The sequence below is a fragment of the Myotis nattereri genome, assembly GCF_964212035.1.
Source record: "Myotis nattereri genome assembly, chromosome: 3".
NCBI lineage: Eukaryota > Metazoa > Chordata > Mammalia > Chiroptera > Vespertilionidae > Myotis > Myotis nattereri.
This window is the reverse complement of record NC_138077.1, coordinates 66,247,698-66,270,755: the sequence shown is the minus strand read 5'-3', so window position 1 is coordinate 66,270,755 and position 23,058 is coordinate 66,247,698. Positions and strand designations below refer to the sequence as shown.

The following is a 23,058-nucleotide window of genomic DNA, read 5'->3' as shown; positions in this document are numbered from 1 at the left end:
AATCTGAATAGGCCCATAACTATGGAGGAAATGGAAGCAGTAATCAAAAAACGTCCAGCAAACAAAAGCGTTGGACCAGATGGCTTCACAGGGAAGTTTTACCAAACATTCAAAGAAAAACTAAAACCTATCCTACTCAGACTATTCCAAAAAAATTTTTATTTATTAAAATTCCGAAAAATGTAAGAGTAAGGCATTCTTCCAAGTTTTTTTCTATGAAGCCAGCATTATCCTAATCCCAAAACCAGATAAAGACACTACAAAAAAAAGAGAACCGCAGGCCAATATCCCTGACGAACATAGATGCTAAAAATCCTCAACAAAATTCTAGCAAATCGGAATCAGCATTACATTACAAAGATCATACACCATGATCAAGTAAGATTTATTCCAGGGATGCAAGGTTGGTACAATATGAACAAATCAATAAATGTGATAAATCACATAAATAAATTGAGAGGCAAAAATCACATAATCATATCAATTAATCCAGAAAAGGCATTTGACAAAATCTAACACCCTTTCCTCATAAAAAAAACTCTCAGCAAAGCAGGAATAGAGGGATCAGAACTCAACATAATAAAAGCCTTATATGACATACAGCCAACATCGTACTCAATGGGCAAAAACTAAAACCATTTCTTCTAAGAACAGGAACAAGACAGGGATGCCCATTTTCACCATTCCTGTTCAATATAATAATGGAAGTGCTAGCCATGGCAATCAGACAAGAAGAAAAAATAAAAGACTTTCAAATTGGAAAAGAAATAAAACTGTCATTATTTGCAGATGACATGATATTGTACATTGAAAACCCTAAAGACTCCATCGAAAATCTACTAGACTTATAAATGAATTCAGCAATGTAGCAGGATACAAAATTAACACCCAGAAATCTATGGCTTCTTTATACACCAATAATGAACTCACAGAAAGAGAAACAAACAAACAAAAAAATCCCTATACTCGGAAAACTACAGGTCATTGAAAAAAGAGATAGAGGAAGACATAAACAAATGGAAGAATATACTGTGTTCATGGATTGGTAGAATCAACATCATTAAAATGTCCATACTACCCAAAGCAATCTATAGATTCAATGCAATCCCCATTAAAATATCAACGGCATATTTCAAAGACCTAGAACAAACTCTCCAAAAATTCATATGGAATAAAAAAAGACCCCAAATAGCCGCAGCAATCTTGAGAAAGAAGAACAATGTTGGAGGGATCACAATACCAGATATCAACCTAAATTACAAAGCCACTGTTCTCAAAACTGCCTGGTACTGGCACAATGGGACAGAACAGAGAACCCAGAAATTGACCCAAGCCACTATGCTCAATCAATATTTGACAAAGGAGGCAAGAGCATACAATGGAGTCAAGGCAGTCTCTTCAATAAATGGTGTTGGAAAAATTGGACAGATACATGCAAAAAAAAAATGAAACTAGACCACCAACTTACACAATACACAAAAATAAACTCAAAATGGATAAAGGACTTAAACATAAGACAAGAAACCATAAAAATCTTAGAAAACTCCATTGGCAGCAAAATAGCAGACATATGTCGTAGCTATATCTTTACCAATATAGCTCTTAGGACAATAAAAACCAAGGAGAAAATAAACAAATGGGACTATATCAAAATAAAAAGCTTCTGCACAGCAAAAGAAACCATCAACAAAACAACAAGAAAGCCCACTGCATGGGAGAACATATTTGCCAATGTTATCTCTGATAAGGGTTTAATCTCCAACATTTTTAAAGAACTCATACAATTTAACAAAAGATAAACAATCCAATCAAAAAAATGGGCAAAGGACCTAAATAGACACTTTTTGAAAGAAGACATACAGAAGGCCGAGAGACATATGAAAACATGCTCAAAGTCACTAATCATCCGAGAGATGCAAATCAAAACAACAATGAGGTACCATCTCACACCTGTCAGAATGGCTATCATCAACAAATCAACAAACAAGTGCCGGCGAGGATGCGGAGAAAAAGGAACCCTCTTGCACTGCTGGTGGGAATGCAGACTGGTGCAGCCACTGTGGAAAACAGTATGGCGTTTCCTCAAAAAACTAAAAATGGAACTTCCATTTGACCCAGTAATACCACTTCTAGGAATATATCCCAAGAAAACAGAAACACCAATCAGAAAGGATATATTCACCTCTATGTTCATAGCAGCACAATTCACCATAGCTAAGATTTGGAAACAGCCCAAGTGCCCATCAGCAGATGAGTGGATTAGAAAACTGTGGTACATCTACACAATGGAATACTATGCTGCTGTAAAGAGAAAGGAATTCTTACCATTTGCAACAACATGGATGAAACTGGAGAGCATTATGCTAAACGAAATAAGCCAGTCAGAGAAAGATAAACATCACATGATCTCACTCATTTGTGGAATATAATGAACATCATAAACTGATGAGCAAAAATATATACAGAGACAAAGAAGCATTGAACAGACTATCAAACTTCAGAGGGAAGGAAGGGGCGTATGGGGGGGAGGGGTAAGAGATCAACCAAATGACTTATATGCATGCATATAAGCATAACCAATGGGCACAGACACTAGGGGGGGAGGGCATGTGCGGGGGTGGAGGGAGGCCGGGGGGAGGTCAATAGGGGAAAAAGAAGACAAATGTTCTACTATTTGTAATACGTTAATCAATTAAATAAATAAATAAATAAATAAATAAATAAATAAATAAATAAAACTTCCAACAAACAAAAGCCCTGGGCCAGGTGGCTTCACCGGGGAGTTTTACCAAACAGTTAAAAAAGAACTAAAACCTATCCTCCCTAGACTATTTCAAAAAATTTAAGAGGAAGGCACATTCTAAGCTCTTTCTATGAAGCCAGCATTACCCTAATCCCAAAACCAGATAAAGACACTAAAAGGAAAGAGAATTATAGGACAATATCCCTGGTGAACATAGATGCTAAAATCCTCAACAAAATTCTAACAAATTGGATCCAGCATTACATTAGAAAGATCATACACCATGACCAAGTGAGATTTATTCTGGGGATGCAAGGATGGTACAATATCCGCAAATCAATAAATATGATACACCTGCCGAAACCGGTTTGGCTCAGTGGATAGAGCGTCGGCCTGCGGACTGAAAGGTCCCAGGTTCGATTCCAGTCAAGGGTATGTACCTACCTGGGTTGCGGGCACATCCCCATTAGGAGATGTGCAGGAGGCAGCTGATCGATGTTTCTCTCTCATCAATGTTTCTAACTCTCTATCTCTCTCCCTTCCTCTCTGTAAAAAAATCAATAAAATATTTAAAAAAAAAATGATACACCAAACTTCAGAGGGAAGGTGGAGTTGGGGGGTAGGGGTGGGGAGATCAACCAAAGTACTTTCATGCATGCATATAGCATAACCAATGAATACAGACACTAGGCGTGTGAGGGCATGTGCTGGGGGTGGGAGTGGCTGGGGAGAGGTCAATGGGGGAAAAGGGAGACATATGTAATACTTCAAACAATAAAGAATTTTTAAAAATCTGAATTTTAAAATAGGCAGAGGCACCCTTTATTTATCAAGCATAATATTACACATTAAAGAACAGTTAGTAAGAACTTTGTAGTATCCCGCAGGACTTTGCTAACAATGATCTTTGGAAACGAAAAAAGAAATGCTCTGAAAAATATCAACCACCAAAATAGTACTGTTGACACTGTGTTCACAAACATGGTCCCCACACCCAGCAGGTTGGATTTTGTTTTGGGACTGGGTTTTTTTGTAATAATGTGCTGGGATTACTAAAAAAAAGAAAAGAACCCTTTTGAGTTTGCCCTAAAATAAATGAAACAATTCAGTTTCCTGCAAAACAAACACACACACACACACACACACACACACACACACACATATTCTCAAAGGCAGAAGACCTAAACAGACAAAGATATACAAATAGCCAACAACCAACAGGTACATAAAAAGTACTCAACATTATTAATCATCAGGGAAATGTAAATCAAAATCACAATGAGGTATCACTTGATGCCCATTAGAATGGTTATTATCAAAAAGTGAAAAGATAACAAGTGTTGGTGAGAATGTGGAGAAAAGGGAATCCTTGTGCACTGTTGATGGGAATATAAAATGGTGCCACCACTATGGAAAACAGTACAGCAGTTCCTCAAAAAATATAACTACCATATGATCTAGCAATCCCACCTCTGGTATAAGGCCAAAGGAAATGAAAACAGGACCCGAAAGAGGTATCTATAGTCCCATATTGATTGCAGCATTATTCACAATTACCAAGATATGGAAACAACCTAAGTGTCTGTCAACAGATGAATGAATAAAGAAGATGTGAGGTAGATAGATAGATAGATAGATAGATAGATAGATAGATATAGATAGATGGATGATAGATAGATAATAAAATATTATCCAGCCATGAAAAAAAGGAAATCCTGCATTATCACAAATCCACATTTGTGATAATGTAAATGAAACTTGAGGGCATTATGCCAATTGAGATAAGTGAGACAGAGAAAGACAAATACTGTGTTACTTATATGTGAAATCTAAAAAAGCTGAACTCACAGAAACAAAGTAGAATGGTTAACAGGGGCTGGGGCAGGGAAATGGGGAGATGGTAAAAGGGTAAAGACTTCTAGTAATAAGATGAGTAACTTCTAAAGATCTACCGGTAATGCACAGCATAGTGATTATAGCTAAAAATACTGTATTATATACTTGAAATTTGCTAAGTGAATAGATCTTAAATGCTCTCACCATAAAAAAAGAAATGGTAATTATGTGATGTGATAGAGCATTAGATAATGCTATGGTGATCGTTTTGCATACATCAATGTATCAAATCAACAAGTTGTGCACCTTAAATATACACAAGATTACATATTAATGATATCGCAATAAAGCTGGGAAAAAATGGCCTTGGAAAAAAAGAAGAGTGTTGTAGATACCCATGCCATATGTACATACCTGTCTGCATTCATGTTAGACTGAGAGTTTAGGGAGTTATCCAACTCATTCTCACTTTCCTCTGACTGGCTGTTAACAGTTTCTTCTTCTTCTTCATCTATTTCGTTAAGAGCCTTTCTCAACATAAAAATAAGAACAACAACACAAGTTGGTTATATGCACACTCATCCTTTTTTTTTTCTTTTTTTCATAACAGAAGAGAGGTCCCTCTTTCTAAGGCTACTCCATGTGTTTTACAACCCAAATCCTCTCACCTCCTCCACTCCACCAATTTCCCCTTCTCCTCCTCCATCTTCAACCTCTCCCTCTGTACTGGCTTCAGCTCATCCACATTTAAATGTGACCAAGTCTCTCCCATCTTATCCTGACCCTATTCCCCCTCAAGCTACTATTTATCTTCTCTCTTTCACAACCAAACTTGTAGAACAAGTTGTCCCGCTCTCCCATTCACCATCTATGCCCTGCCACCTTGCCTCTGCTCTGCCACTCCACTCAGACTGCTCTCTACAAGTTAACATCAAAACCCTGGTTCTTAAATCTAATGGATACTTTTCAATCTTTGCTTTCCTTTTTTCTCTAACTCATTTAGAGAAATGAGATATTAATGACCACTCATGTCTTTCTTGATCCACTCCTCCTTTTAACTTCCATTATACGGTATTTTCTTGTTCCTTCCCAATCTCCTTTCCTGGTGCTTTTTCTAGCCCTCCCTCATATCTGATATGACTCCAGGTCCTTCCTTTGGACCCTTATTCTCCTCTCATCTGACTCACTTTCTAAATGACTGTATTTAATCTCAACGCTGCAATTACAAGTCAAAAGCTATTAATTTGCAATCCTCTATCTTTCTTGAGCCCTGGACATTTATATCCAACTGCCTAAATGCCTAAAAAATTTCAATGGTAAATCATCCTTTACACACACTCAACAGCTCTAAAACAGCTCATCCTCCTAAGCCTCTCCTGTCATTCCTACCAGATTACCTAAGACGATAAACAGTATCACCATTCATTCAGAATGAGCAAGCAAGCAACTGGGAATTATTTGTCTTTCTCATTTGTCACATCCAATCAGCCACCCAATCCTGTCAATTCCACCCCTTTTCCCTTCGATCTTCTTCCCTACTGCCACTGCTTTGGGACAGGTCCTCACCACTTCTCACTTAGACTCCAACCTGAGTCTTCTAGCCAGATCCTCTCGCCAGTTTTGTCCCTCCCAGTCCATCTTCCACACGACAGCTGACTTCATCATGTCTCAGTTCTCAACATCCTTTAGTGCAGAGGTGGGGAACATTTTTCTGCCAAGGGCCATTTGATATTTATAAAGTCATTCTCGGGCCATACAAAATTATCAGCTTAAAAACTGGCCTGCTATATTTGGTCAAACATTTCATTAAATCACCCCAAATGCCTTGGCAGGGCCAAACCAAATATTCCGAGAGCTTTATACAGCCCTCAGGCCAGACATTCCCCACCCCTGCTTTAGTGGCTCTACTTTTACTTTCATAACCTAACTCCATCCTGTCTCTCTAACCTCTGCTCTTGCCACTTCTCCCCATGATAGAGTCCACGATTATCTGAAAGCTATGGTTTTAATAACTGCCAAAATATAAATGGTTTTTACCTAGGGACATAGTAATGGGTTTTGGCTATTTAAAATATATGTAACATTCTATTGAATTGTCTTTGTAAGAAAACAGTGTACTTTACAAGTCTTTAATTATTCTGGACCTTATAATTCCCTAGGATCATCCCTCTAATTGATGATTCCCTTTTCTCATAGAAGATATGAATAACGAGGAAATTGCATTAAACAGGTACTGAGTCCTAATCATTCATAGGAAGTTTTATTTATTTTTTTAATATATCTTTATTGATTTCAGAGAAAAAAGGAAAGGGAGAGAGACTGATACATCAATGATGAGCGAGAATCATTGATCAGCTGCCTCCTTCATGTGCGCCCCCCCCCCCACACCCCGCCCTCATTGGGGATTGAGCCCACAACCCAGGCATGTACCTGACAGGGAATCAAACCATGACCTCTTGGTTCATAGGTCGACGCTCAACCTCTGAGCCACAATGGCCGGGCAGAAGTTTTGTTTTATTTTATTTTATTTTATTTTATTTTATTTATTTCATTTTATTTATATCTTTAATGATTTCAGAGAGGAAGGAAGAGGGAGAAAGAGATAGAAACATCAATGAGAATCTAAGAGAATCCTTGATCAGCTGCCTCCTGCATACCCCACACTGGTGATTGAGCCCACAACTGGGCATATGCCCTGACCGGGAATCGAACCATGACCTCCTGGTTCATAGGTTGACACTCAACTACTGAGCCACTCCAGCTGGGCCAGAGTTTTATTTTAGTATTTAAGTTCTTCATGGGCTTTTAAAAAATGTTTTAATTGATTTCAGAGAGAGAGGAAGGGAGAGAGAGAAATATGAATGTGAAAGAGAAACATCGATCGCTGCCTCCCGCATGCCCACTACCAGAGATCGAGCCCACAACCTAGGCAATGGACCCTGACCGGGAATCAAACCAGCGACCTTTTGGTGCATGGGATGACAACCAACCAACTGAGCCACATTGGCCAGGGCTTCGTGGGATTTTAAAAAATGTTTACTATCTCAAAATTCTAAACATTTTGATTAATTAAGAGTTCTAATTACGTTAGGATACAGCTAATTAATGTTTTACTGCTATAATATAATTGTCCCATATAACTAGTCAATAAATGCCAAGTTTCCTGGGTAGCTCTTTTTAAACATACTAATACATTAGAAGAAACAACCATAGCATGTATATTCTATTTAACAAAAAACACTCTAAGCCAACTCAGATACCTTAAGAAATTAATTCAAGATCAAACATCTAGTAAGTAGCAAAATATGAACACAGATCCAACTGACTTCAAAGAGGAAGACTCCTTGCTGTTCCCATACTGGCAGATGGTGGCAGCAGTCTTATGGAGCTAGGCAGTCTAGATATGAATGTCATCTATGATGCTAACTAGCTATGTGATCTTGGACAAGTCACTTAGAAATTTTCTGAACCTGAGTTTTTTTTATCTGCTAAATGAGGATAATAGTGTCTATCTCTAGGTAAGTGCTCAGTATGTGTTAGCTATTATTATCCAGCCCTATCTAGTTTAGTACAAACACTGTACTCACAGAAGGTGCAATATGATTAAGAACAATTCCAACAACCACAACTTTGTATTTGTTGGCATTTAAGCTTTTGAAATGCTTACCACAATACCTACATCAACTTAAACTTAATTTCGGCATGAGCATTTTGGCTGTAAGCAGAGCACATTACCTGAGGCTCCACAGCAGAGTCATCAAGGATGGCCTGGGTGACGGGGTCTTGATTTAGCACAATGGGCCCTTGAGAGGAATCAGGAGCCACTGTTACATTCGGAAACCCTGCAGAAGGAAAATGCCGTGATGACTTTGTTTCATTTCACTAAAGTAATTTCACAAGCATTAAAACTTCCATAGGTTTGTATCAGGATATGAAAATCTTTTATGGCAACAGCAGCTCACTCTTATGCAGTACTTACTATATACCAGGCGTAGTTCTAAGTGCATTTACATATATTAAATAATTTTACCCTGACAAAATCCTATGAGATTGTTACTATTATTATTTTACAGATCAATAAACTGAAACTCAGAAATCTGAAGCAACTGGACCAGAGTCGCACTGGTAATAGGCTGAGCCAGGATTCAAACCTTAAACTAAAAATTAATTATTTCTTTTTAGGGATTAAAATAAAAAATGGATTATATACTCATTATGAATAATACTGTATTAGGAGGTGAGAAGTTCCCCTCAGAAAGAGATATGTTGCTTTAGATTTCAAATTAAGTTTTACTCAACTTACATATAAACAGATACTTCAATTATATAACTTAATATTAATAAACGAAAAATCAAGTCCTATTTTAAATTATAAAATCTTGTACACTGCACCACAAAATATTTTAGTAGAGAATAACACTACTTTTCCTTAGTTGAGTAATTTGTAATAGTTAAGATTATCAGTGAAAAACAAACAAATTATAATGAATGTATGCCTAATAACTCTTATATGCTATCCACTCTAGAATACTTGTAATATAAATAATATAATGCCTGAAAAAAATATTTTAAATTCTTCCAAATAGCCATTTGTGCCTATAAATTAAAAAAAAAAAAAGAAGCTTTTGTTTGAATTGAATACTTTACCTGTGCGCCTACGAGGAAAATCAACAAACAGATCTTTGGTTGCAGCCATCAAATGATCAGATTTTTCCAATGCATCCTGCATCTGGTATTGATCAGACAGAATCTACATATATAAATGATAAATATTATTCAGAATATATATACTCTTATCAAATCACAAAGGAGAAATCCATACAAAGGCACAAAGCATAAAAATAACCATAGGTCACTACTTTACTAAAATCCTTCACTGGCGATATCCTTAAGTACCAGTAGATGGGGCTATTACAATAATTAGTGGATTTCAAATGCTTAGTTGCAATCCTGGGAAATACATTATTAAATTGTGTCCAAATACACACATGTAAATGTAAATATATAACACACAAAAAGTTCTATTTAATCTTAGTCTTTGGAAACAAATTTGATATCTTCTTTTTCGTTTCTGTTCTACTTTTTTAAATGCTGATTATAATCCACTAAATTGATTTCATTATCCATTAACAAGTTGTGATTCACAGTTTGAAAAACATTGATTAAAGATAAGAATCTCTGAGCCATAAACACAGCTGTTTCAACCAATAAAGTGATTTCATAAATCACAACTTAAAAAACATGATGTAAAATATGAGTTTTAGGGTGTTAAACAAACACGTGATGCTTCTTTCCGTTTTTATAAACAATTTGGGCTTTTATCCTGGAGAGATAAGAACGTTAAAAATACCATTATAGTAGTGCCTCTGATTATGCACTTTCCACATAATTACAAGCAAGGACACAAGCTAAAGTAAAAGCAGGTCAACTCTACCTATCACCATCAGAGGGCATTCATAAGTTAAAAGGAGTCTTAAAATTGGAAACTGTCCAGTTTCCAGCACTGGCCCAAATCTATAGGACAGCTAGTAACAAATGCTCTTACCAGAACTTCACTAGGCCAGGGGTAGGGAACATCCGGCCTGCAGGCCACATAAGGCCAGAGAAATGATTTGGTCTGGCCTTGCCAAGGCATTAGGGGTGAGTTAATTAAATATCTGACCAGCCCTGACTGGTTTGGCTCAGTGGATCTGCCTGCAAAGTGAAGGGTCCCAGGTTCGATTCCGGTCAAGGGCATGTACCTAGGTTGCAGGCTCCGCCCTGGCTGGGGCCCAAGTCAGGGCTCATGCAGGAGGCAACCAATCACAGTGTCCCTCTCACATTGATGTTTCTCTCTGTTTTTCCCTCTCTCTTCCACATTCTCTAAAAATCAATGGAAAAATATCCTCAGGTGAGGATAAAAAAAAAGAAAGAAATGTCATATCCTATGAAAGAGACATCCTGAAAATGCCTAAAGAAAGTTGTCATTTTTTTGTGGTGAAGGGACTGGAGCGGGACTAAGCCATCAGTAGGACATCCCCTGAGGGCTCCTGGATTGGAGAGGGTGCAGGTCGGGCTGAGGGACCAGCCCCACCCTCTGCATGAATTTTGTGCACCAGGCTTCTAGTCCTATATAATAAAAGCCTAATATGCTAAGTCTGCCATTCAACCAATCAAAGCGTAATATGCTAATGATATGCTAAGGCTGCTCAACCGCTCGCTATGACATCCACTGACCACCAGGGGGCAGACAGTTGACCAGTCGACCAATTGCTATGACGTAGGGGAGAAGCTCTGACTGGTAGGTTAGCTTGCTGGTGGAGTCCAGCCAATCGGGACTGAGCGAGACGGGCTGGACATACCCTGGAGCCCTCCCACAGTCCTTCTTCGACTGGCCAACCTCCTACATCCTTCCCTGGCCCTGATCGTTCACTGGTGGGGTCCCTTGGCCTGGCTTGCACCCTCTCGCAATCCGGGACCCCTCGGGGGATGTCAGAGAGTGGTTTCGATCCAATCCTGCAGGCCAGGCCGAGGGACCCCACTAGTGCATGAATTCGTGCACGGGGCCTCCGATAGGATATAAGCCAGAACTTCTGGATAGTATGTAAAAGGAGTAGCATGCACTCTCTTTCCTCTTTCCTGCTGACTGGGATACAGCTGAAGGAAACTGAGACAGCCATTCTGCACTCAGAGATGGAAGTCATATAATGAAGAACATGTAAAATTCAGGCAGAGGCCCCTACCAAACTACCACTTACCTCTGAAAAGTTTAATGAGAGAAACAGATTTTGTTTAAATCACTCTATTTTGGGATCTTTTGTTTCTCCAGAAGCTTAAAATAAGCATACTCTAATATACTCTAACACACAACCTAAATGCCCACCAATAAAGCACTGGATAAATTAAGTGTGGTATAACTGTATACTAGCTGGCCATGAAAAAGAAAAGACAGGATTCTCAGTACCAACATGGAATAACCTCCAAGGTATAATACCTACATCCCACTAACAGCAGAGGTTCTCAACCCTGACAACATATTAAAACTACATAGAAAGAGTCTAAAAAATACCTACATGGGACATTCCAGACACACTTAGAACATCTGAGTATAGCTATATCTCGGTCCAGATATAGTTCCTTTTTAAGCAGTTCTCAACCCTGACTGCTTCTAATGTGAATCGGGGTTGAGAAACAGGAGATGAGAACCTGTGGATGTGGCACTACAGAAAGAAGACAGAAAACCTTCACTCGTCCTCTCTCACCATTCTTCTTTCAATCCCTACTCCTACCACATCTGGAAAGAAAGAAAGAAAGAAAGGAAAGAAAGGAAAGAAAGGAAAGAAAGGAAAGAAAGGAAAGAAAGGAAAGAAAGGAAAGAAAGGAAAGAAAGGAAAGAAAGGAAAGAAAGGAAAGAAAGGAAAGAAAGGAAAGAAAGGAAAGAAAGGAAAGAAGGAAAGAAGGAAAGAAGGAAAGAAGGAAAGGAAAGAAAGAAAGAAAGAAAGAAAGAAAGAAAGAAAGAAAGAAAGAAAGAAAGAAAGAAAGAAAGAAAGAAAGAAAGAAAGAAAGAGGGAGGGAGGGAGGGAGGGAGGGAGGGAGAGGGAGAGGGAGAGAGAGGGAGAGAGAGGGAGAGAGGGGGAGAGAGGGGGAGAGAGGGGGAGAGAGAGAGAGAGAGAGAGAGAGAGAGAGAGAGAGAGAGAGAGAGAGAGAAAGAAAGAAAGAAAGAAAGAAAGAAAGAAAGAAAGAAAGAAAGAAAGAAAGAAAGAAAGAAGAAAGAAATTCAGGACCTGAGCAAGAGCAACTAGGGAGGAGAAACAAAAGCCCAGAGTCACCTCAAAGGGGCTGCCTTTTTGCCTGGCCAGATGTGTGTTCTTAGGCCTCTCACTAAGAATTACCACACATTTAGCCCTAACCGGTATGGCTCAGTGGATAGAGTATCGCCCTGTGGACTGAAGGGTCCCAGGTTCGATTCCAGTCAAGGGCATGTACCTTGGTTGCGGGCACATCCCCAGTAGGGGGTGTGCAGGAGGCAGCTGATCGATGTTTCTTTCCCATCGATGTTTCTAACTCTCTATCCCTCTCCCTTCCTCTCTGTAGAAAATCAATAAAATATATTAAAAAAAAAAAAAAAAAGAATTACTACACATTTAAATGTACGTGACTTGTCCAAGATCATCAAAAGTTACTTATCTGTAAAGAACCCGTCTCTCTTAATCTAGTGTTCTTTTAATAAACTCATGTGAACATTTATTTGGGAGATATAATTCTTCCTGATGACTTACAAAATCAAGACTTTTATATTTCACTATGAAACCTATTGAATTCCTCAAAAGAGTATGGTTTAAAGCTTCAGTGAAAGATCACCCAGACAGCCAAGCATCAACTGTTCAACAATGAACAAGAAACACTACAAAGGGAGCACATTTCTTTCACAATGATTTCAGCCCAAGTAAAAGATGGACTTTTTGCTGCAGTTTCCTCTTATTTCTCATATTGTTTATTCTGACACATCTGATTCCTCACCTAAACACCTTACATCTAGCAAAAATTAAGCCAAAGACAAGTGGCTTACTAACCTGTTGGACAAGCACACATTTTTTGCAAAGTAATCTAACAGCACTGCATGTAAATTGAGAAAAAGAATTATGGCAGCTTACGAGTATTTATATTACAAGGTACTAATCACTTGCCAAGGACTGCGCTGATCACTGTAGAAATCTCATAACAATACAATCAGACAAGTAGTGTTATTCCCATTTTAAAGATAAGAAAATTTAGGCTGAGAAGTTAGTAATTTGCTAGGTATCATTCCTAGTAGAGAGTCTAAGTTGTAGAGCCGAAATTGTCACTGCTGCTTTCTTCAAAGTTCACACGTAGCTCATCGTATAAGGACACAGTAATTACTAGTCTCTCCAATGTGAATCAAATTTGGGGGAAAAGAGAGAAACCTATTTATCTCTTTCTTCTCTTTCAAAGATATTGCAGTTTAGCATTACCTCCTTCATGATAGACAATCTCCTTTTCTCAAGATTAGAAATTTCCGGTTTCTGCTTCTTCCATTTTCTCTTCAAAGCTTTTTCTTGGAGTTCCCAGTGTACTAGTGCTCTATTCTTCGATTTGTGTATTTCATGTCGGCGTATCTATATGGAAAAAAAGCATATAAAATAATGTTTCAGGAACAAAGAAGGTGCCTATTTAGGTGGTAGGACCACCTAACATACTTCATCTTTTTTCATTTTTTCTGACTCAACATAGGTATATTAATATATATTCACAGTCAAAATTTTTACAGTCTTCTGTATACAGAAGTACTAGACCTAGATAAAAGACAAAATAGGAAGTATATTGATTTCTATATTTGTAAGGACTAGCCAATAAACTAGTGCTTTTCAAACTGCATGCTAGGACTCATTTGATGGTGGTAAAAATCAACTAGTGGGTCAAAACCAACGTATTTTAAATAAAATAGAATAGAAAACATTAAGACACATCATACATAATAAAGAATTGTTTTATTAAACTTTTCAGTTACATATGCATGTACATGTACAATATGTACAATTACACACACTGACTGAGATTTACCGAAGATCTTATATGCATATATGCATTACCTGTGGACACAGACAATAGGACGGTGAAGGCCTGGAGCAGACTGGAAAGCGGGTGGAGGGGGCCAATGTGGGACAAAAGGGGACATCTGTAATATTCTCATCAATAAAGATTTAAAAAATAAAATGCTTTAGCAAAGTTAGAAAAGGAGATGATAAACGAAGCCATTATGTAAAACTGTATTAACATTATACTGTATCTGGGTGAATACAGTATACTGTATATGGAAGCTCTTTATAATTTTGTCTGTACTTTCACATGAGTCTGAAATTTTTCATAATTAAAAAATATTTAATCAATTGAGTATCATTATTATACTCAATGAATATTTAATGAGCTACCAGGATTAAGATTCATAGGCCCAGAAAGATATGGAAGATATGTTTTCTACTCCTCAAAAGCACTAATCATCTTCCCAGGGAAATTGGGTAAATACAAAGATCAATGATAGGTATTAGACAGGATATGCTCAATGCCTTACGTAGGTAGTAAGTATAACACTTCAGAAGAGATATCAAATGTTGAGCAGCTTCAAAAAGTAGGACTTCAAACTTACCACAAAGCTATAAAAATCAAGAGAGTGTGGTACTGGCATAAGGATAGACATATAGATCACTGAAATAGAATTGAGAGTCCAAAGTAAGCCCTTATATTATGGACAACTGATGTTCAACAAGGGTGCTAAGAAAATTCAATAAGGATAAAATAGTCTTTTTTAACAAATGGTGCTTGGAAGACTGGATATCCATTTGCAAAAGAATGAAGCTGGACCTCTACCTCACACTATATACAAAATTTAAATAAAAATGGATCAAACACCTAAACAATAAGAGCCAAAACTATAAAACTCTTAAAAGAAAACATAAGTGATTACCAAAGGGAAAGGGGTAGAGGGAGGCAGAAGAAGGGAAAGGGGAGATAAATGGTGATGGAAGAAGACTTGACTTTGGGTGGTAAACACACAATACAATAGACAGGTGATATATTATAGAATTGTACACCTGAAACCTATATAATGTTATTAACCAATGTCATCTCAATAAATCAGTGATGGCGAACCTTTTGAGCTCGGCGTGTCAGCATTTTGAAAAACCCTAACTTAACTCTGGTGCCATGCCACATATAGAAATTTTTTGATATTTGCAACCATAGTAAAACAAAGATTTATATTTTTGATATTTATTTTATATATTTAAATGCCATTTAACAAAGAAAAATCAACCAAAAAAATGAGTTCACGTGTCACCTCTGACACGCGTGTCATAGGTTCGCCGTCACTACAATAAATTCAATAAAAAAAATTTTTAAACAATGAAAAAAAAGAAGAAATCATAAGAGTAAATCTTTGAACTTTGGGCTAGATAATGGTTTCTTAGATATGACACTGAAAGCACAAGTAACAAAAATTAGATAAATTGCACTCGATCAAAATTAAAATCTTTTGTGCTTCATAGGACATTATCAAGAAAGTGAAAAGACAACCAAAAGAATGGAAAAAAATATTTGAAATCATTTCTCTCATAAGGAACTTGTGTCCAGAATATATTAAAAAACTCTTACCACTCAACACTAAAAACACAAATAATTCAATTTTTAAAGTGGAAGAGGGAATAGAGGAGATAATGGCAATGGAAAAAATAAAATAAAAACAGAAAAAAATAAAATGACTAAAAGATCTGAATAGACATTACTCCAAAGATACCATGGCCAATCATGACCAATAAGCACATGAAAAGCTCAAAAGGTATTCAACTGTTCAACATCATTAGTCATTAGGGAAATGCAAACCAAAACCACAAAGAGATTACATTTTATACCCACTAGGAGAATGAAAACCAAAAAGATGACAATAACAAATTAACAAGAAATGTGAATAAATTGGAACCCTCACATATGCTAGTGAGACTATAAATTACAACCACTTTGGAAGACAGTTTGGAAGTTACTCAGGAAGTTAAGTAATATAGATATCATAAGTTGCAGCAATTCTGCTCACAGGTATATACCCAAGAGAACTGAGAACATATTTTCACACAAAAACTTTACATGAATGTTCATAGCAGCATTATTGATAATGGTAAAACAACCATTTGACTATTATGAATGTCCAGAACAACCCAAATGTCCAGAATAGTCAAATCCATAGAGACATAAAGTAGATTAGTTGAAGCCAAGGATTTAATGAGAAGATGTGGGGGAGTGCATAGGAAATAATGGGTAGAGAGTTTCTTTTGTTGGGTGATGAAAATGTTCAATAATTGGAAAGTAATGATGGTTACGTAACTGTGAATATACTAAAAAAATTAAATAAATTGTACACTTTAAGAAGCTGGATTTTATGGTGTGTGAATTATATCTCAATAAAGCTGTTTATTTTTTAAAAACTATATATATAGTAGAAACTTTAAAAAAATAAGACTTGAACTAGCATAAGGTAACAAAGGAAGATTTGGGCAGCTAAAGAAGAAAAGAGGGAAACTGTTCCAAGTAAGGAAAATAGAATTGGGACCCAAATACGGAAATATAAATGGCCTGTTCAAGGAATAAATTACTACATTGACTAGACCAGTATGTTTGTACAGGGAAATAATCGTAAATACTAATGCTGAAGATATCTATAGATAGGAAAAGATGACAGATGTATACAGGGCAATACTAGCCTGGAGAAATCTAACTAGGAAAATTCTAATACATGCTAATTGATATTCTTAAGTAAAATCAGGATGTCCAGAAGATATGCTTTTTGATTTTATATAGACATAAGCAAGATAAATAAAACAACTTCTGAGAAGTACCTCTAGCTCCTATTCTGAAGGTTAGAAACCAAATCTACAATAATAAAAGAGAAAAATGGTAATTGGCGTACGACGATACCCTTTTCATTGGCTAATCAGGGCTATATGCAAATTAACTGCCAACTAAGATTGGCAGTTAACTGCCAACAAGATGGCGGCTAATTTGCATATGTAGGCACAATGCAGGGAGGCGAAAGGGAAAGCAGGAAGAAGCCCCCTGCCACTGACAGTGATCGGAAACCCAGGGGGGAGCTAAGAGCTGGGGGGCAGGGCAAAGGCGGCCCTGGGGCCGCCTTTGCCCTGCCCCCCAGCCATGATCGGAGAATCAGGCGCCTTTGCCGCCCTGGCCAGTGATAGCAGGAAGTAGGGGTGGAGCCAGCGATGGGAGCTGGGCACGGTCGAAGCTGGCAGTCCCGGGAGCTAGGGGTCCCTTGCCTGGGCCTAAAGCGGAGCCCACGATCACGGGGCCGCTGCAGCTACGGGTTCCCGCTGCCCGGGCCAGACGCCTCAGCCAGAGGCGTTAGGCCTGGGCAGGGGCGGAGCCTGCAACCGCGGGGAGCTGGGGGTCCCCTGCCCAGGCTTGACACCTCTGCCGGAGGCCTCAGGCCTGGTCAAGGGGCCGATCCGGTGATTGGTGATCGGAGGGTGATGAGGGTCAACTCCTCTGGCCGAGGCATCAGGCCTGGGTGGGGGGGGCGGAGCCGGGGATTGGGGGGATATGATGGTCCCCTTGCCCAGGCCTGAAGCCTGGGTCAGAGGCGTCAGGCTTGGGCGGGGGGTGGAGCAAGCGATCAGAGGGAGATGGGGGTCCCCTGCCCAGGCATGATTCCTGGGCCAGATGCCTCAGGCCTGGGCGGGAGCCAGAGCCAGTGATCGGGGGGAGATGGGGGTCCCCTGTCCAAGCCTGACACCCCTGGCAGAGGCATCAGGCCTGGGCAAGGGGCCGATCAGGTGATCAGAGGGTGATCGGGGTCAACGCCTGAGGGCTCCCAGTATGTGAGAGGGGGCAGGCTGGGCTGAGGGACACTCCCACACACACACACACACACACACACACACACACACACAGTGCACGAATTTCGTGCACCGGGCCCCTAGTATCAAATAAAACACTAAACAAATATTAACTTTTGATATTAAACTTACCAGATCTTCAGGAGTTGCCCGATGAACTGTTAGATCATTCACAGTATTCTGTAAAAAAAGATAAACTCCCTTTAAAGAAAAAAAATGTTTCCTATAAAATATTAGTATTTACTGGATTTTTTTAATAGGGTTTTAAAGTTTATTCTTTAGACTAGGTTAAAAAAAATTTTTGAAATCAGTTTTAGTTTCTTTTTTATGACATTGATTTTCCTTTTTTTCTTTACATGCCAGATGGATCGCAGTTAAAAGACTATATTTCACCCAGCTGGTGTGGCTCAGTGGTTGAGTATCAACCCATGAACCAGGAGGTCACGATTCAATTCCCGGCTTGGGCACATGACCAGGTTGCAGGCTCAATCCTCAATGTAGGGTGTGCAGGGGGCATTCTCATCATTGATGTTTCTATCTCTCTCTCTCTCCCTCTCCCTTCATCTCTGAAATCAATAAAAATGTATATATTTTTTAAAGACTATATTTAATTAAGCATGCTACTCTCCAAGAAACCTTTCTTTGAAGAGTTAAGGGGGTTAGTCATCACATTTTAGCAAGATAAAATTTTTATTTTAAATTGAAATAAAATTATTGTATATTTTTACATAATATATAAAAGACATGTATTCATTTAAATTGAAAAAAATGCGATTTTTGTTATTCAAACGTCTTACCATGTTTTTTTTACATTCTTCAGAAAGTTATAACTATTAACAGATATTGTTTGTGTGTCTTTAGATGTATGTACTGGGTTTTTGTTTTTTGGGGTTTTTTTGGTAATCCTCACCTGAGGATATTTTCCATTGATTTCTAGAGAGAGTGGATGAGAGAGGGAAAGACAGAGAAACATCAATGTGAGAGAAACACATCAACTGGTTGCCTCCTGCACGTACCCCAACCAGGGCCCCAGCCGGGGAGGAGCCTGCAACCAAGGCATGTGCCCTTGACTGGAAGCGAACCCGGGACCCTTTGGTGTGCAGGCTGATGCTCTATCCACTGAGCCAAACCAGCTAGGATTGTACTGGGTTTTAATGTCTGGAAATGATTTCAAATTCCTGGGACCAAAAAGTCTTTCTTGCCCTAGCCGGCTTAGCTCAATAGATAAAGCATCAGCCTGCAGACTGAAGGATCCCAGGTTCTATTCCAGCCAAGGGCATATACCTGGGTTGCAGGCTCGATCCCCAGTAGGGGGCGTGCAGGAGGCAGTTGATCAATGATTCTCTCATCACTGATGTTTCTATCTCTCCTTCTCCCTTCCTTTCTGAAATTAATAAAGAAATATATTTAAACAAAAAGCCTTTCTTTCCAGGAACCAGTATTCTCAATTTAAATATTAATATGGATTACTTTTAGGTATCTTGTAGAAAATTAAGTATCTTACAGGAAATAAGGACTACATTCACCAAGCAGATATACATTATATTAAAACAATGAATAAAGCAGGGTAGTATATAATTCAAATAAGTATAAGCTAAAGCTGTAGTTTTCAGACTGCATTCCATGGAATGAGACACTTGTAAAAATTCCTAAAAAATAAACTGTGATCACTATAGAAAGGTTCAATTTGTGATCATGCAAACACCATAAGCATTAAACCTATCATAATAAGAGATAGAGTTCGTATAATTTCATAAAATGTGAAAATAGTCACTTAAGTAAAAAGGCACAAAACCAACATGGCAGGGACCACACTGCACAACTCGGGGAAGGACCATTAACACCCGTGTCTATGTAAATAGTACTCTTGTGAAATCGTGCAGTGCTCAGCCTAGACAGCTGTAAATAGCAGTCCTGCAATCTGGGCCTTTCCATAATGACTTCAGCCATCGTGTTATACAGGCATGGTAAGGCAGGACATAAAACAAGCTAGAGTTTTACTCTTAAGAGAACTATAGAGAACTAAGTCTGGTGAAATAGCTGTTGATGTATTCAAACACTTAAATTTTCTGGGCCGTAGTTTATATTTAGCTCAAGGCTTTTCTATGCTGAAACTATTATTCCTTTCATATTGAGTTAGAAACATACAAGATACAACTATAAGATCATGAGGATTTTTTTTAATAATCATAATAGAATTAGCATATAAGTAAGTGATATGCTTGGAATTAGTACTCGTAGGAGAAAATATAATGTCATTAATACTCCTGCAACTTAAAACAATTTTCTTTTATAATTGCCTTTAAATCTAATTTACAAGCCATTTCAAAAAACATCTCACTGTTTTTATCAAAAGAGCATTATTCAGTGTATCTCTCCTCCTTCATTTAACATTCACTCCAAATGACTTTCGAGTTCAGTCTACCTTCAAAAATCTTATTTTTCCAGCACTGGAAATAATAAAAAGTAAATGGGAAAGGTTCTGATGTAATTTCACATGATGGGTTTCCATTATATTTTCAACAATAGTAGCCTATCAGAATAAAAAGTGAACTTCCCAAAGTAATCACTCTGAAGGGGACAATATTTATATTAAAGTGTGCAATTTTTTCCTTTTCATAAGTTTTATTACCTTAGAATCACACCTTTATAAAAAATATTTTATAGCCAATCAGATGGCAACAAAGCAATGTAAACACAGAAACCCCTCTGTCCCACTTCCAAAGGCCACCAGTTTGCCCAGGATAACTGGCTAAAATGGTTGTTCACAACCCAGAAGATTCCAAGTCTAAAAGAATCCCTGATTTCCAAACCAGTCCCTGACGAGTTACTCTCCACAACAGGAAGCAAAAGCACCTAAAGTCTCACAGTCCAAACCCAAGTACCAGGCCACAAAAGACAAAAATCCCCTTGGTGATACCAGGCAGTATGCAGCGTAGAAGTCATGGATCATGCCCAGGTACTTGAGACTATCTTTTTATCTTAAGAGAAGCTTTGTACTGCAAGTGACGCCCCTCTGGAGATGAGCAACAAACAATTTGAGGGGTAAGAGAGCATGGATCACTCACTTTTTCAGCCAAAAATGCCACTCATGTAATTACGGCATCACTGGTTAATACAGGGAAATCTAAAAAACTGCCCCCAAAATTCAGACATCAGTGACACAGGTTAGCTAGAGTGGCCTTAAAGCAGTGCATTCTTAAAGTAGAGGTAGAGGCAATTTTAAAAAATTAAAAAATAAAAACATAAAAATACTCCCCAACTTCTTAAGGTTACAGTTCTTCAAAAGAAGTAGAGGGTACAGCCTCAACTCCTATATTCTAAAAAAAACTCCCCAAAGGATTCTGCTCTTCCCGCCAAGACCTAGAATGTAACATGCCCAGAAACCTATTCCACCCTATTACATGCTGCACCCGATTCAGAGTGCCATTCTGAGTGACTAGGGCCATGTCAGCACACCTATTCCTCACAGTAACATTACATTGCTTCTTCTGCCACCTAGACTTACATCCCATTCTTGCTTCACTGCCGTTTTCTTCTTTACTTTCAGTGCTTTCCTTCCTCCTCCCCGGGAGCTGTAACGGTTCACTCGGACAAATGACATCTAGGAGTAATAATCATATCAAATTCTTAATATATAAGAGAAACTAGTAATTAAGCATCACTAGAGGAGGTGGAGGGGGAACAGATCTAGGAAAATAAGTTTTAAAACATCAGAAGAAAAATTTAAGCATAATGAAAGGAACAAACTATCAAAAAACTTGGTTCTTTTACTTCACAATTAATAGAAAACTGTGATAGTTAACTATAATAAAAAGAATTTCAAAGCAATAGCTTGTATCTATTTGCTTAGTAAAAAAAATCTAGGAATGCAGATATTATGACCTAAAGCAGAGTGCTAGAACAGTATTAATAAGGTTTGTCATCAGTTATATAAATTCACAATTAATGTAGAAAATGTCAGTCACATGCTAACAGTATGAATGCAAGAGGAGGAAGGCAAAAGAGAGAGGGAGTTCTTTTATTAAGCACTCTAACACTCAAATCACTATTAGATACATATGTGCTTAGTATAAATAAAGGTGGCAAAACTTTAGAGAACAAATGAATTATGATACCATTTCTATAATACTAAATGGAGGTAATTAATCTAAACTAGAATTTGGAAATGGCCAACATTTGCTCAGCACTCTTAAATTAGCAACACTAAGGACACTGGACTAAACATTATATAAAATTTTAAAAAGACTCACAGTCCCTGAACACTAGCAAAAGAAATATATATATATATATATATATATATATATAATTTTTTAAAAAGCAACATGACTCCCAGTCTAGAACTTCTTTATACACCTAAATAATCATAGAACTTTCCACCTGAACCCCAAAAATAAATCACATACAACTTAGAAAATAACACTTAAGTTTTATGATGGTGCTAGTGATGATGTAATTATGGTGATCATGATGACAGTGATGGTGGTAATATGGCAATAGCTAACACATATTGAGTGTTTTCTACAATCCAGGCACTGTTCTAAGCTCTTCCCACATATTATCTCCTTTAATCCTCACAATAATTCCATGAAGTATTTACTATTTATTACTCATTTTAAAGACAATAGTTAAATGACAGAGAGTTAACCAACTATGAAGGTGATACAATAAGTGTTGGAGCCATAAATACCAATTTAAAACGATATAGAATGAAACAGAAGTCCAAACAAACCCTTATATTTATGATCAGTTTATATTCAACAAGGGTGCCAAGAAACAATTCAATGTGGAAAGAACAATCTTTTCAGTAAACAGTGCTGGAACAATTGGATATCTTCATGAAAAAAAAAAAAATGAAGTAGAACCCATAACTCACAACATATATAAAAATTACTTAAAATGGGCCACAGACTTAAATGTAAAAGCTAAAAGTAGCCCTGGCTGGTTTGGCTGAGTGGATAGAGCATCAGCCTGCGGACTGAGGGGTCCCAGGTTCAATTCCCGTCAAGGGCATGTACCTTGGTTGCGGGCACATTTTTAGTAAAGGGTGTGCAGGAGGCAGCTGATCGATGTTTCTCTCTC

General features: G+C 37.9%; 1 protein-coding gene across 1 annotated transcript in view; it reads right to left on the bottom strand.

Moving 5' to 3' along the window:
- SPICE1 (spindle and centriole associated protein 1) overlaps positions 1–21,580 on the bottom strand; it is a gene marked incomplete at its 5' end in the record, with an annotated part of 55,709 nt that extends 34,129 nt beyond the window's left edge. The window contains 6 exons of the mRNA XM_081086986.1: positions 4,994–5,106; positions 8,315–8,421; positions 9,227–9,329; positions 13,552–13,695; positions 18,109–18,156; positions 21,485–21,580. Of these exons, the coding sequence (XP_080943112.1) occupies positions 4,994–5,106; positions 8,315–8,421; positions 9,227–9,329; positions 13,552–13,695; positions 18,109–18,156; positions 21,485–21,580 (611 nt within the window). The remainder of the gene's footprint in view (positions 1–4,993; positions 5,107–8,314; positions 8,422–9,226; positions 9,330–13,551; positions 13,696–18,108; positions 18,157–21,484) is intronic.
- Between the last annotated feature and the right edge of the window lie 1,478 nt (positions 21,581–23,058).